This window comes from Drosophila tropicalis, unplaced genomic scaffold (assembly GCF_018151085.1).
Source record: "Drosophila tropicalis isolate 14030-0801.00 unplaced genomic scaffold, ASM1815108v1 contig_158, whole genome shotgun sequence".
In the NCBI taxonomy this organism is placed as follows: domain Eukaryota; kingdom Metazoa; phylum Arthropoda; class Insecta; order Diptera; family Drosophilidae; genus Drosophila; species Drosophila tropicalis.
This window is the reverse complement of record NW_027172602.1, coordinates 6,414,502-6,427,512: the sequence shown is the minus strand read 5'-3', so window position 1 is coordinate 6,427,512 and position 13,011 is coordinate 6,414,502. Positions and strand designations below refer to the sequence as shown.

The 13,011-nt window shown below is 36.0% G+C and overlaps 1 protein-coding gene across 1 annotated transcript; it reads left to right on the top strand.

The window, feature by feature from the left end:
* Positions 1-878: 878 nt before the first annotated feature.
* Positions 879-13,008, top strand: hep (hemipterous). The gene is made up of 10 exons (XM_068297706.1): positions 879-1,302; positions 3,825-4,300; positions 4,375-4,554; positions 4,615-4,835; positions 4,899-5,069; positions 7,373-7,833; positions 7,895-8,218; positions 8,298-8,921; positions 9,291-9,804; positions 9,876-13,008. Exons 1-10 carry the CDS (start codon positions 1,017-1,019, stop codon positions 10,015-10,017), a joined length of 3,399 nt encoding a protein of 1,132 aa, XP_068153807.1. The 5' UTR covers positions 879-1,016; the 3' UTR covers positions 10,018-13,008.
* Positions 13,009-13,011: the final 3 nt, after the last annotated feature.

Genomic DNA, 13,011 nt, shown 5'->3' with positions numbered 1-13,011 from the left:
AAATAAAAAATTGATGGCAGCACTGTCTAATAATATGCATGTACAATGTGAAATTTATAAAAAAATTAATTTTGACGACAAAATGTTTTTAAAAATATTTGAATTGAGCGCACTTTAGCGCTTTTCATAAAAATCGATTTCCACAAAGAATCGAGTTCGATAAATAAAGTTTGAATTGAAAGGAGCATAATCGTTATCGTTATCAATGTTGTAAAACACAGAAAAACAGAAGAAAAATATAAAAGAAAACAGAAGATAAGTGCAAGTGCCAGCCAAAGAATAAATAATACTTACATATGTGCGTACGTATATGGTGAAAATCAAGCATGTGCATGTGCATAATTCGCAATATATGTATATGTAAATAAATATAAACGAAAAGCAAAAGTTGAACAGCAAATAAAAGAAAGAGACGAAATCGCGAATGTTCTTGTGTTGTTGTTGTGCGTCCGTGTGTACGTTGTGTGTGTGTGAGTGAGTGCGTCCCTCGGCCTCTTCGTCTCCTCTCTCGCTCATTCACTTTGCTTTAGCTCTGTGCCTGCGCGACTGTTTTCTTTTTTTTTTAAGACAATCAATTTAGCAAATACAAAAACAAATACCATAATACAAAAAAAGTAGTAGTAGAAAAGAAGCAGCGTGACAGACAGCACATAAAAATATACATGTGTGTCTGTGTGTGTGTGCTGCAGGCGGCCGCAGCAACTGCACGACGAAAAATCGAAGTCGAAGGTTCTCCATCTCTACCTCTTGCTCCTCCTCCTGCTTTTGTTGCTGTTGCTCTGCGTCCCCGTTCCTGCAGTTTCGACTAAACTATACTAAAATACAAAAAAAAAAAAAAAAAAAACAAACAAAAAAACAACCGAAAAAACAGCATTAACAATGTCAACAACAATTGAATTCGAGACAATTGGAAATCGTCTGCAATCCCTGGAGGCTGCACTCCAGGCTCAAAACGAATCCCATGAACAAATCGTTTTAACCAATGCCCGAGGAGCGCGTATACCCCCCTGCCACCCATGCCCATGCCACTGTCACAAACTGGTGCTGCTGGGATAGCTACCGGTCCATCATCATCATCAACATCAACAGGAGTACTGATATCGGCAAAACCAACAACAGCTGCTGGCTCAATTGTACCTCCCTCCGTGAAGAATGTCAACACCTGCATAGCATCTAGGCCAGCGCCAGCCATTCCTGTTCCTAACACCAATGCCTCCGCCGCCTCCAATTTTACAGGCCTCATCCCTGGTAACTTTGTCCCGCCTTCTAGGAGTTTGCGCCCAACGCCAAGTTTGCCCATATGTAAGTTAAAGATATTATTACAAACAAAAACATGCATATTAGTGTCAGTTTTCATTCATACATACATCATCTTACAGTGGGGCCTAAATAAATCTAAAGTACACAAAGACGAGTACTTGGGGTCCTTCGTGGTGTGGGAATTCCTCAACGGTCAGCAAATGCTGATGTAAAGAGAAGATCGAGTTTTTAATTTTTTTTGTGTATCGCTCTTGCCTACGATCAGTAGTAAAAAGTACGCGAGGGGGAGGTGAAATTGAAGATAATAATAAGTCCGTATTCTCTCTACATATACATCTACATTCTACAATATATCGTGGTTAGCCATTGTGTCGTTAGATAACGGTGTTTGTCCACCGCCAATTGGATTGAAAATAGCAACGGTCCTGATATTTCTATGTGTGTGTGTGAGTGTATGTTTGCCTTTTGATAAGACAAATCGACTTGTTTTTGGTCTCTTGGGTTAACCCTAAGCACACCATAAACAAAGGGCACGCGTTATCGTTATTGATTTCAATGCCAATTTCATTCCTCCTCCTCTTTTTTCCAACCCCTCCATTCTAGCACTCTCTTTCTCTCTCACTCTCTCTCTCTCTCTCACTCTCTCTCTGTACCTTTTTTGATTGCATAGATAACGCGAGTTCCAAAACAAAATAAAAAATTGTTTTTGGCTTTCTCTTTGTTTTGGTACACAACCCTCCGCCTTCCTTTTACCTCTTACCACCACCAATCGAATCAGCCCACTTCTCATCTATCACATGCCGCCGTCTGCTATTCACCCAAAACCAACCAACCACCCACCCATCCACCTTGTGTCAATCGCAATGCTCCCACTCAGTTATACGCATCAAACACAGATACAGATACAGATGCATGCTTACATACATACATACATATTTATGTGTATTATGTCTCGATTGCAAAATTCGTTCGTATTGCATTTTAATAAGGAATTTTACTCTCTTTGTCTCTCTCGCATTTGTTGTTATTCGTTTTTGGCATTTCCGGAGTAATGTCTTGATATGCCTTTGCTTGATTTTGCTTTGGTTTTAGCTTTTGCTATGGCTCTTTTGGTTGTTGGTTTTCCACTTAACACAAAAATAGCATTTATAATTTTGTTTTTGTTATATATTGTTTATTTAAATTGTTTGATACGTTAGCATTTTACAAAATACAGTTATACTTGGTGATAGAGACGAACACAGATCGAGAGAGAAAGGGAAGAAATAGAAACACTCATTCGCACAGTGGCCTATATTTGTTCATGCTAGTGATGAAATTGTTTGCTAGTATTAAAGACGTACATATTTACGTTAAAAAAAATTGATAAACAATTTTTGATAGTTATAGTTGCCTGTAATTTTGCAAAAATTTGCTACAGCCACACTTATCAAAATTAGAACCCTTTATCCTTTTTTATACCCTCGCAAAATTTTGGTCAGAAGTGTGCAACGCATAGAAAGAAGCATCTCCGACCATATAAAGTATGTATATATATTCTTGATCAGCACGACGAGACAAGTTCGAATTGCCATGTCCGTGCGTCCGTTGTTATTGGTAAACTATTGTCGTGAAATTTAATATTTATTAACATCGAGTAACTATATCATATAGCTCCCATAGGAACGGTCGGTCGAAAACAGTGACTTTTATGAATTACGTCGTTATTTGGCATGCTAAGATTGTAGGCCGTCCATTAGACTTTTTAGATAAAATGTTTATTTTCGCTTTGACGGCTATACGTATAGAAAGAATAACAAAAAACTTGCAAGGGCATTCAAACATCGGCGCGGTCGAAGTTAGCCCCGGCCCTCTAGTTTTGTTTCGATTAACCACAAGGCTTAAAGTCGTGACAACACGGACACTTCTTTTTTCTCAATTCTTCACTTGTCATAAACAAACGATCAGTAAGAATGTATAGAAAAAGTATAACCCAATATTAGAATTGTCCGTTTTTGGCTAAAATTGGATTTGTGACATGATAGTATTTATATTGTCTAAATCAAGAGAACAGAATAAACTTGTGAATGTCGAAAAAGCATAAAAATTAACTTGATAATAGTTCTAATCCTGAAAAAAAGGGAGATACGGGAAAAAAAGTCCCCAGACTTAGTTTAACCGCATTTAATTTCGAATATGGAATCATTAAACCCCATAAAAAGTTTCGAGACTAAATGATTGTAAGAAGGCAGAAAATAAAGCATACAGGCAGAAGGAAACTTTTCAAATTTGACTCACATAAGTGAGTCAGGCCTCATTGTAGTTTAATAGAAATTACCTTTTTCCTCCTTGACTTCAAAATTACTCTTCAATATGCTTAAAATCGATATGTATTATCAAAAATATGACCCTAAAAAGAGTAAAAAATTATTCAAAGAGGATAATTATTATCAGATCATTTTAATCAGAAATAGAGACTCGTATATGATCGAAAGTTCAATAAAATTATATGTGAGCTTTCGTTGTTTATAAATTTACCACTGTTTCGATATATTATTTTATTTTTCCACTGTAATTTTTTGCAGCCGAGATGGGTTCCTATCAAAAGCGTCGCATGATGCTACCACTGCCCACACAGGCTCATCCCTCCGAAACGGAAACGGACAAAAAACTGAAAGTGATAATGAACCAAACGGGCAAACTGAATATCGATGGACGTCAGTATCCCACGGATATTCACGATCTTCAACATTTGGGTGATTTGGGCAATGGAACGAGCGGCAATGTAGTAAAAATGAGGCATTTGTCTAGTAAAACTATTATTGCTGTCAAACAAATGCGTCGCACCGGGAATGCGGAGGAGAACAAACGCATTCTAATGGATTTGGATGTAGTACTAAAATCGCACGATTGTAAATATATTGTAAAATGTCTAGGTTGCTTTGTACGCGATCCAGATGTATGGATATGTATGGAATTGATGTCCATGTGTTTTGACAAATTGCTTAAAATGTCCAAGAAGCCAGTGCCCGAGTGTATACTGGGCAAGGTGACAGTGGCGGTAAGTATATCAGCAAATTATGTTAATATTGATGTGCATATTGACCTATTCTCAATTTCTTTTTATATTTTAAGACGGTGAATGCCCTCTCATATCTAAAGGATAAGCATGGTGTTATCCATCGCGATGTGAAACCATCTAACATACTGATCGATGAACGTGGTAATATAAAGCTTTGCGATTTTGGTATTAGCGGTCGTCTAGTGGATTCCAAAGCCAATACACGATCGGCCGGCTGTGCAGCCTATATGGCGGTGAGTTTGTAACAACAATGCAACCAAATGATCAAAATTGATGCTCAATTTTCGTTACAGCCTGAACGTATTGATCCAAAGAAACCCAAATATGATATACGCGCTGATGTATGGTCATTAGGCATAACCTTGGTTGAGTTGGCCACAGCGCGCTCACCATATGAAGGCTGTAATACTGATTTTGAGGTGCTGACCAAAGTGCTAGATTCAGAACCACCATGTTTGCCGCGTGGTGAGGGCTTCAATTTCAGTGAGGAGTTCCATGTTTTTGTCAATAAGTGGTAGGAATTCGACACCTTTGTCATTTTTGGTTTCGTTAATCCATTTGGTTTGTTTGCTTGTAGCCTCACAAAGAATCATCAGGATCGTCCGAAATATCCGGAACTGCTGGCCCAGAAATTTATAACGTTCTATGAAACGGAAGATGTTGATGTCCCTTATTGGTTTCAAAATGTTGTAGACACTGCCGGACGGCGTCTGCGTTCAAATGGCGGTGATCATTCAACAATGATGAGGTAAGGATCAAATCAAAGAGAGATCATTCGATTTTTCGCCTCTCTCTCTATCTATCTTTTTCTCCCCTTTTATGCGTGTGTGTGTGTGTATGTATGTATCTTTGCATGCATGTATGGGGGGTGCTGGTATGCCAGTATGTGTGTGTGTGTGTGTGTGTGTGTGTGTGTGTGTGTGTGTGTGTAGTTCTGCTCCTTCTGCTGCTGCTGCTGCTAAATGAATGTTGCTCTTTAGTTTAATTTTGTTACCCTTTATTTTTTGTTTTTATAATTTTTTATTAAAACAATTTGGCAACTTGTTTTAAGGTCGCTTACAGGTAGGCCTCAAATTAATATTCTTAAGTAATTTATAGGGTGACTTTTCAATCTTTTAAAACTACCATCTTAACTTTATAGTTAAATTGCTTGAAAATAAAAACAAAACAAAACTAAATTATGATTAAAACTTGGCAAGGAAATTATTGATCTTTTGGCATGTTTAATATTATTTTCGTTTGTTGGTCAGTAAAAACAAGAGATTCTTAGTTCTTGTACTAGCAACACATTAGTCTTAACCCTAAACTCTTGACCCCCCACTCTCTATCACTTTTCTCTATTTCTACAAGTGAGTGAATAATAATAATAATAATTATCACAGCGAAATTAATTAAATTTCTCCTCCTCTCTTTATTGCGTGTTTGTGTGTGTGTGTGTGTGTTTGTTTATTGTTACATTTTTATCATTTTTATTTTTCTGTTTTGATTTTCTTTTTCCATCTTTTTTATTACCAATTATTTTTTGTAGGTTACCTAATTCCTAATATGTATCAATACCAATACCAATATAAATAGTTATATACCTATATATATATATATACAGATGTGTATATATATATATATCTACACATATAACCTAAACGAAAATGACAAACATAAGAAAACAACAAAGAAAAAAACTTAAAAAAAAAAAAAAACAAAAACATATAATAACTTAGCAATAAAACGAAAAAAAAGAAAAAAATCCACAAAAATACGTTTATAATACCAAAACTGAGAGAGAAATCTATTAAAACAAATGTCAAAACAAATCAAACAAATAAACTTTACTCAGTAAGTACAATTGAAACTTATTTATTAGCATTAGTTGCCATTGCCACTTTGTTATTAATATTATGATCTCATTATCATTATGCTTTAAATGTAATTTCAGATTATTGATACTTTATATAACGATATGTTTGTAAGAAGTACTCAATTTAATTAAAATCTGCATCAGTTATTTTTTACTATTTATTTTAAAACAACCATTAATGGATAGAAATTTTTACATTATTCGATCGTAATGACAAACATGCATATTGTGATATATAATTATCAATTATCCATTCTCATATATAGCTTTCATAAAGTTCTCTTTGTTTTTTTTATTGTTATTGTTGTTATTATTAACTATTTTTATATTTATATGTGTATTGTTAACCATAAACTTTGTGGCATGCTTCCTTTATTTCCCCCCCTCGCTTAAATTTTCCCACTTCTCTATTTCCCTCCGCATATCTTCCTTTCTCTTGTGTACTATTTGCTTTCGTTCTGGTTTTGGTGTTTGGCTGTAACTTTTTTATTGCATTGCATTTTATTGTTATATTTTATTAAGCTATTATCAAGATCGCCCACATCGAAATCAAGGTAAATTTTGTTTTGTTTAGTTTGTTTGCAAACAAAAAATTTGTAAAGTTCAAAGCGCCAATTTTGTGTGGAGTTCTGTAAGCATATATTGTACATATAAACAAAATTTTCAAATTGGGTTAAAATTGTGGGGAAAGTGGTGATAAAAAAAAGACAATTTTTGTAACATCTCTGGCATACAAACGAGAAATATGAAATTCCTATGACAGGATTACGCTCTGGGGTATAAAAAGGGTATATCCTTTTATGCTTTTTTGGTTTTTCCTTTTGTTCTGGGTCGAAAGTGAATTAGTAATCGTTGGCTATAAATGTGAGAATTGCTGTTTGTATATATACATATGTATATATATATATTTCGCTTGATTTGTGTTTTATGTTGCACATAATCATACATACAAACATACATACATATATACGCATTTGATCACAAACATACACACACACACACACAAACAAACACAACTTTCCTACATTTCTGTGTATACGTATGTCATCCACAAGTTACTCTCCTCCACTATCCTTCATTTTGGCATACATTTTGAGTGTGTGAAATGGGAAAATGGGAAATTTTTATTGTTTCCCCCTTTTTGTTTAAAACTTCCTTTAAACAGAGATTTTTAATACATATGTGAAAATTTACAGAACAACTGGAACTGGAAATGGAGCTGGTCTAGAATCAGCAACAGGAGCCACACACAAATATGGGAGAGGAGGAGTAATCACAAGTCCCACAACAAATCCGAACCCACAGAAGACAATAAAACCCACGCAAATACCAAGCTATCAGCAGCAACAGCAGCACCAGCACCAGCCGTCGCAGTATTTTATACAATCATCCATACAACAACTACCTCAACAACAACAACAGCAACATCAACAGCAATCAGGAGCATCGGAAGGATCTAATTTTCGTAGCAGCAGTAGCAGTAGCGGAAATAGCCCCTTATCACCATCAGGTGGATCTGGATCTAGTGATATAACGAAACTTTATCGCAAATCTCCATTTATGCAGCGTAAACTGAGCAATAATACGGTTGGAACACATTATAGTAGTAAATATAACGATGGTAGCCCCAAAAAGGAGTCCATGTTTAGCAGCATAGGTAGGAAATGACTTCATTTCCAGTTTTCCATAATAACATTTGGATATTCTTAATTTTTTAGGCCAATCGATTTTACGTAATTTGACCACATCGCCCTTTAGCCAAAAGAAACATAATAATAATCCACTGCCAGCAAGTCGACAAATGGAGACAAATTTAACCACAACTACAAGCCCGACAATGACGATGCCTGCATGGCGTCTGCCAGCCGATAATGATAGCTGTGATAGTAGTAGTAAGAACGGTTTAGCTTCTTCGCCCGCGGCAGAGCGCATAGAGATGCTGCCACAATCGCCGCCAATAGCAACAATCAGTCCCGGCAGTCAACAATCACAGCAACCACAGCAGCACCAGCGTCTCCAGCCGGGCAATCAGAGTCCCATAGGTGACTATTACTGATGGAAATATAAACCTCGTAATGGCGTGCTTTTTTTAATCGTGTTTTTTTTTCTCCTCCCTTTTAGTTCTGCAACGTTTCTATCACCAACAGAATCAACTGCGCGAAAAGGAGGCTGCTGAAAGGTATCAACGTCAGCCAGCGGCAGCAGCAGGAGCAGTGGCACCACCAACACAACCACCACCATTAGTGATCAGCAGTACAAATCCATTTCATAGCAATTATGTGGCTCCCGCATCTTCTATACACTCCAATTCTAGTCAATCATCGACACAATCGACTTGCTCTCAAATAGCAATAACAGCTTCACCACAACCTGCTAATCAAGCAGCTGCAGCAGCTGGACATTTTGGTGTTGGTCATATGACCGAACAGTTGCAATATCAACCTTTACCCACAACAACAACAACAGCAGCAGCAACAACAACAAACGCTGCAACAACAACATCGGAGCCATTGAATTCCCCAGCAGCTGATCTACATCAAATTGATTTGTTAATTGGTTCCGGTTCTGGTTCTGGATCTCTAATGGGCAGCAAATTGAGCAAATTGTATGCACGGCGTCAGTTGTTGGGTCAGAGCTGCTCTACCAGCAGTGGAGCAACTAGCAATAGCAGCAGCAGTAGCCTTGATGGCAAGGAACATCATATGCTGTATAGCCAAAGCCATGGCCATTCCAATCATGATGCGGGTATGTTAATAATATACACATAGGTATAACCATAAGGAAAATCAAAGTCATTCTAAATATTAGGATTGTTTTTCATAAAAATAGATATACATATATCCATTTTTTTATTCAATGTTGAGATGCAAGGACAAACAAGAAGGTTCATTATCATTCTTCACACGTTTTTACTGTCTTCTCTCTTTGCTTACACATTTCATTTCATTTGCTTGACATTTTACGTTTTGTTTTATCTTTTCTCTATACACACACCACACACACATAATACTCATAAATGTTCATCGGCACCTCATCATGCACTGCATTTTCTGCACACCATCAACCTTTGAATCCATTTAACTATCCAACGAACAAATAACTCGAATCTCACAGGGTGGTTCAACACTTTGGCAGGTGCCATGAAGCGACAGTTTGCCACCTATGTTAAAACCCAATTGAATTCCACAGTCACATCGCCGGTGGTAGAGCAGCAGCAGCAACAGCAACAACAACAGCAGCAACAACCGCCGCCTCCAACCTATAGGAACATTATTAATGGGAATAATGTCAATGTCAATAACGGCAGTGGCAGTGGCAGTAAATCCTATTACTATCGTACTCTATCCGCAGCCAGCAGTAGCAGTAACACCAGCCAAAGTACATCACCCACAACAGAGCCAATAGCCGGCAGTAGCGGTGGATTCCTTCGTCGATATATAAATAATACATCGGGTACGGGTAGCATTAGCACACCACCAAGTCCCCATATATTAGCCGGTCTGGATCGGAGACATCGAAGTCCAGATCCCCCTCCACGCTATAATCGTGGACAATCACCACTTTTGTTGCGTAAAAATCTACTCGAACTAAGTGGTCAGACACAGGGCTCGCCGCTTATGCAAAGACGGTAAGTCCCACTATTAAGATTGATATTGAATTTACTTAATGACCTTTTCTAATTTAACTTTCACCGTCCAGTTATGTGTCTGCTTCGCCACCATTGCTACCGCCGCCGCGACGTGGTTCGGAGAGTGTGCCAGGATCACCGCAACATTTTCGTACCCGCATCCATTATACACCTGAGCCACAGCGACGGATATATCGCACCATAGATCAATGAGTAGCACTGCAAATTATGGTCATGTGATGTTGGTATGGCTTCGATGATGACGGAGGTGGCGATGTCGATGGCGCTCCTCCTTTGGCTAGCAACAATCTCTCAGATGCTGGATAGCAGCAATTCCAGACTTGCTTTACATAAGGAGATTTGTATCAATATTAAGATAAAGCATCGACGCAAAACGCATCGGAAAAGAATGGCTTTGGATATTGATTGACAAATGACCTCTGAATTTAGAACAAAAAAGGGATAACAACAGCAACAAATGAAAGTGTTCAAAAACCTCGATTAGTTTTCTAGATCGTAGTGTAAACAATTTATTGAAAGAGCTGGCTCCCTTATTTTGCCGAGTTTAATCAATTTCCTTTAATACGAAAACTGTCGCAAGCCTTTTTTATTGCTTTTTTTTATTATCCTTTTGGTCACTCATTGGAGAATTGGGCAGAATATTGAACCATCGGCATGACCAAAGTTTGCCAGGCTTCTTGATTTTTGTTTTCCCTTTTTTTTTTGTTTTTGTAATTTTTGGCATATGTGTATGCGATTAAAGAAGATTAGCAGAGTTAATACAATAGCCATATAAATGCAGAAAATGCAGATTTGCATGTACCCTCATACATATTTATAATGTTACTTGAGAGGCACAACTAAGTGCTATCTACATACATACGTATATATCTATCTGTTTAACAATCTAAACCTATAGTCAGTCAGATTCATCTTACCAATGTGCTAAAGCCAAAATGTGCAATAGTTAAAGGCAAAGGCAAAGGCTGTTACCCTGTATCTAGAAGATTAAAAATGTTAGATTTTCCAATAATTGTTGATCAATATTTTTCCCGATTAGCATAAATCTGATCATATCTTTTGTATATAAACAATGCACAGTTTAAGCCAGAGTGCGAAGATTTGTCTTTTTTATGTATGCTCCCACTTGGTACAGGGTATTTCGATATCGACTATTCGACTTGACACGCTAGGGTCTTAATTGTTGTATCTTCTCCCTTTAATGATAAACAAATAAACATAGATACATACCAATGTCTGTACATACAGTGGTGGTCAGCGTGTAAGCCCCTTTTTTTTTTTTTGATTTTAAATTTGATTTTTCTCGGCTCCTAAGAAACTTAATGAAGAAATTTTTTCAGTTATTTGTTGGTTATTGTATTTAGAATCTGACACGTAATTATTGTCATTCCAGCTTTCGACGTTTTTTTACAGGTGCGTTTGAAAAAAAGCTCCCCCAAAATGTTTGACAATAGTTTAGCCCGGTCATTTCAAAATCTTTAATATTATAGTTAGACATGTGTATTCTTTGAAAAAGTTGTAGATCTAGGTAATCTAAGATAAACTGCATACCAAAAATTTTCATTTTAGCCCCAGTATTTATTTTGGGGCCTATCGAAATTTCGGGATTTTGTATGTAATTCTTGAGGTCTCTTTGTTTGGCGACGTTTTACGATACCAATTTAAACTTAAGTATTATTTTCTTATTCTAAGTATGAAAGTGAATTGAATTTCCCGTCAAATGATACATGTTTCATAAAAATCCGACAAAAATTAGATTGATTTCACCGCCCATACTTAAAAAAAACCAGGTAAGCAAAATTTCCCATACATGCGTGCAAAGAAAGAGACGGAGGATGTGTGGGAAATTTTGCTAGTTCTAGTCTTTTTTTTAAGTATGGGCGATGAAATCAATCTAATTTTTGTCGGATTTTTATGAAACATGTATCATTTGACGGGAAATTCAATTCACTTTCATACTTAGAATAAGAAAATAATACTTAAGTTTAAATTGGTATCGTAAAACGTCGCCAAACAAAGAGACCTCAAGAATTACATACAAAATCCCGAAATTTCGATAGGCCCCAAAATAAATACTGGGGCTAAAATGAAAATTTTTGGTATGCAGTTTATCTTAGATTACCTAGATCTACAACTTTTTCAAAGAATACACATGTCTAACTATAATATTAAAGATTTTGAAATGACCGGGCTAAACTATTGTCAAACATTTTGGGGGAGCTTTTTTTTCAAACGCACCTGTAAAAAAAACGTCGAAAGCTGGAATGACAATAATTACGTGTCAGATTCTAAATACAATAACCAACAAATAACTGAAAAAATTTCTTCATTAAGTTTCTTAGGAGCCGAGAAAATCAAATTTAAAATCAAAAAAAAAAAAAGGGGCTTACACGCTGACCACCACTGTATATATGTGTATACATATACATATGTTTGTATGTGTGCACCTATAGAATTCAGAAAATTGTAATCAGTCCGTTCCTTAAAATTCAGCTTCACATGCAAATAATTCCTGGTAGTGACCTTATGTTCTTAACTCTAATTATGTTTATGCTGTGCTCTAATTAAATACAATAGCTACACACAAGGAATCAAATAATGTATTTAATTATATATATGTAAGTGCTATATACATATGTATGTATATGCATTTTTAAATTTGTTGCATGAGCAATTCATTCTTTCCTTCTGTTTGTTTGTTCTGCCTCTGAGCATTGGAAATCATAATAAAATCAGCAAAAATGTAAGAATTAATATTAATTTAATTTAATATACATACATATACATATATATATTTGTATATATATATATATATATGTGTTTATTTATTGAAATAACAAATTCAAACGGAATCGGAATGATGATGTATTTTCGACTGATTTATGTGTTAAAGTTAAAAAAAAAACAACTTGGTAATGAGTCTGTATACGTATATTTATGTACATGCACATGTATGTACGAATATGTGTGTGTACATGTATATATTTATATTTAGGAATTATATATGATGTTCATAATTATTTTTTTTTGTTTAGTTTTAGTTTTATTGTAAACGATGTAAAACAATTATAAAAAGAAAGATAATATATATGCTGTCACGGGTAATAGACAAGTGAGTTACCCCGTAACCCAGTTCCAGAAATAAACTCATAAGAAAGCAAACAAAAAATTTAAGCAAATTAATAT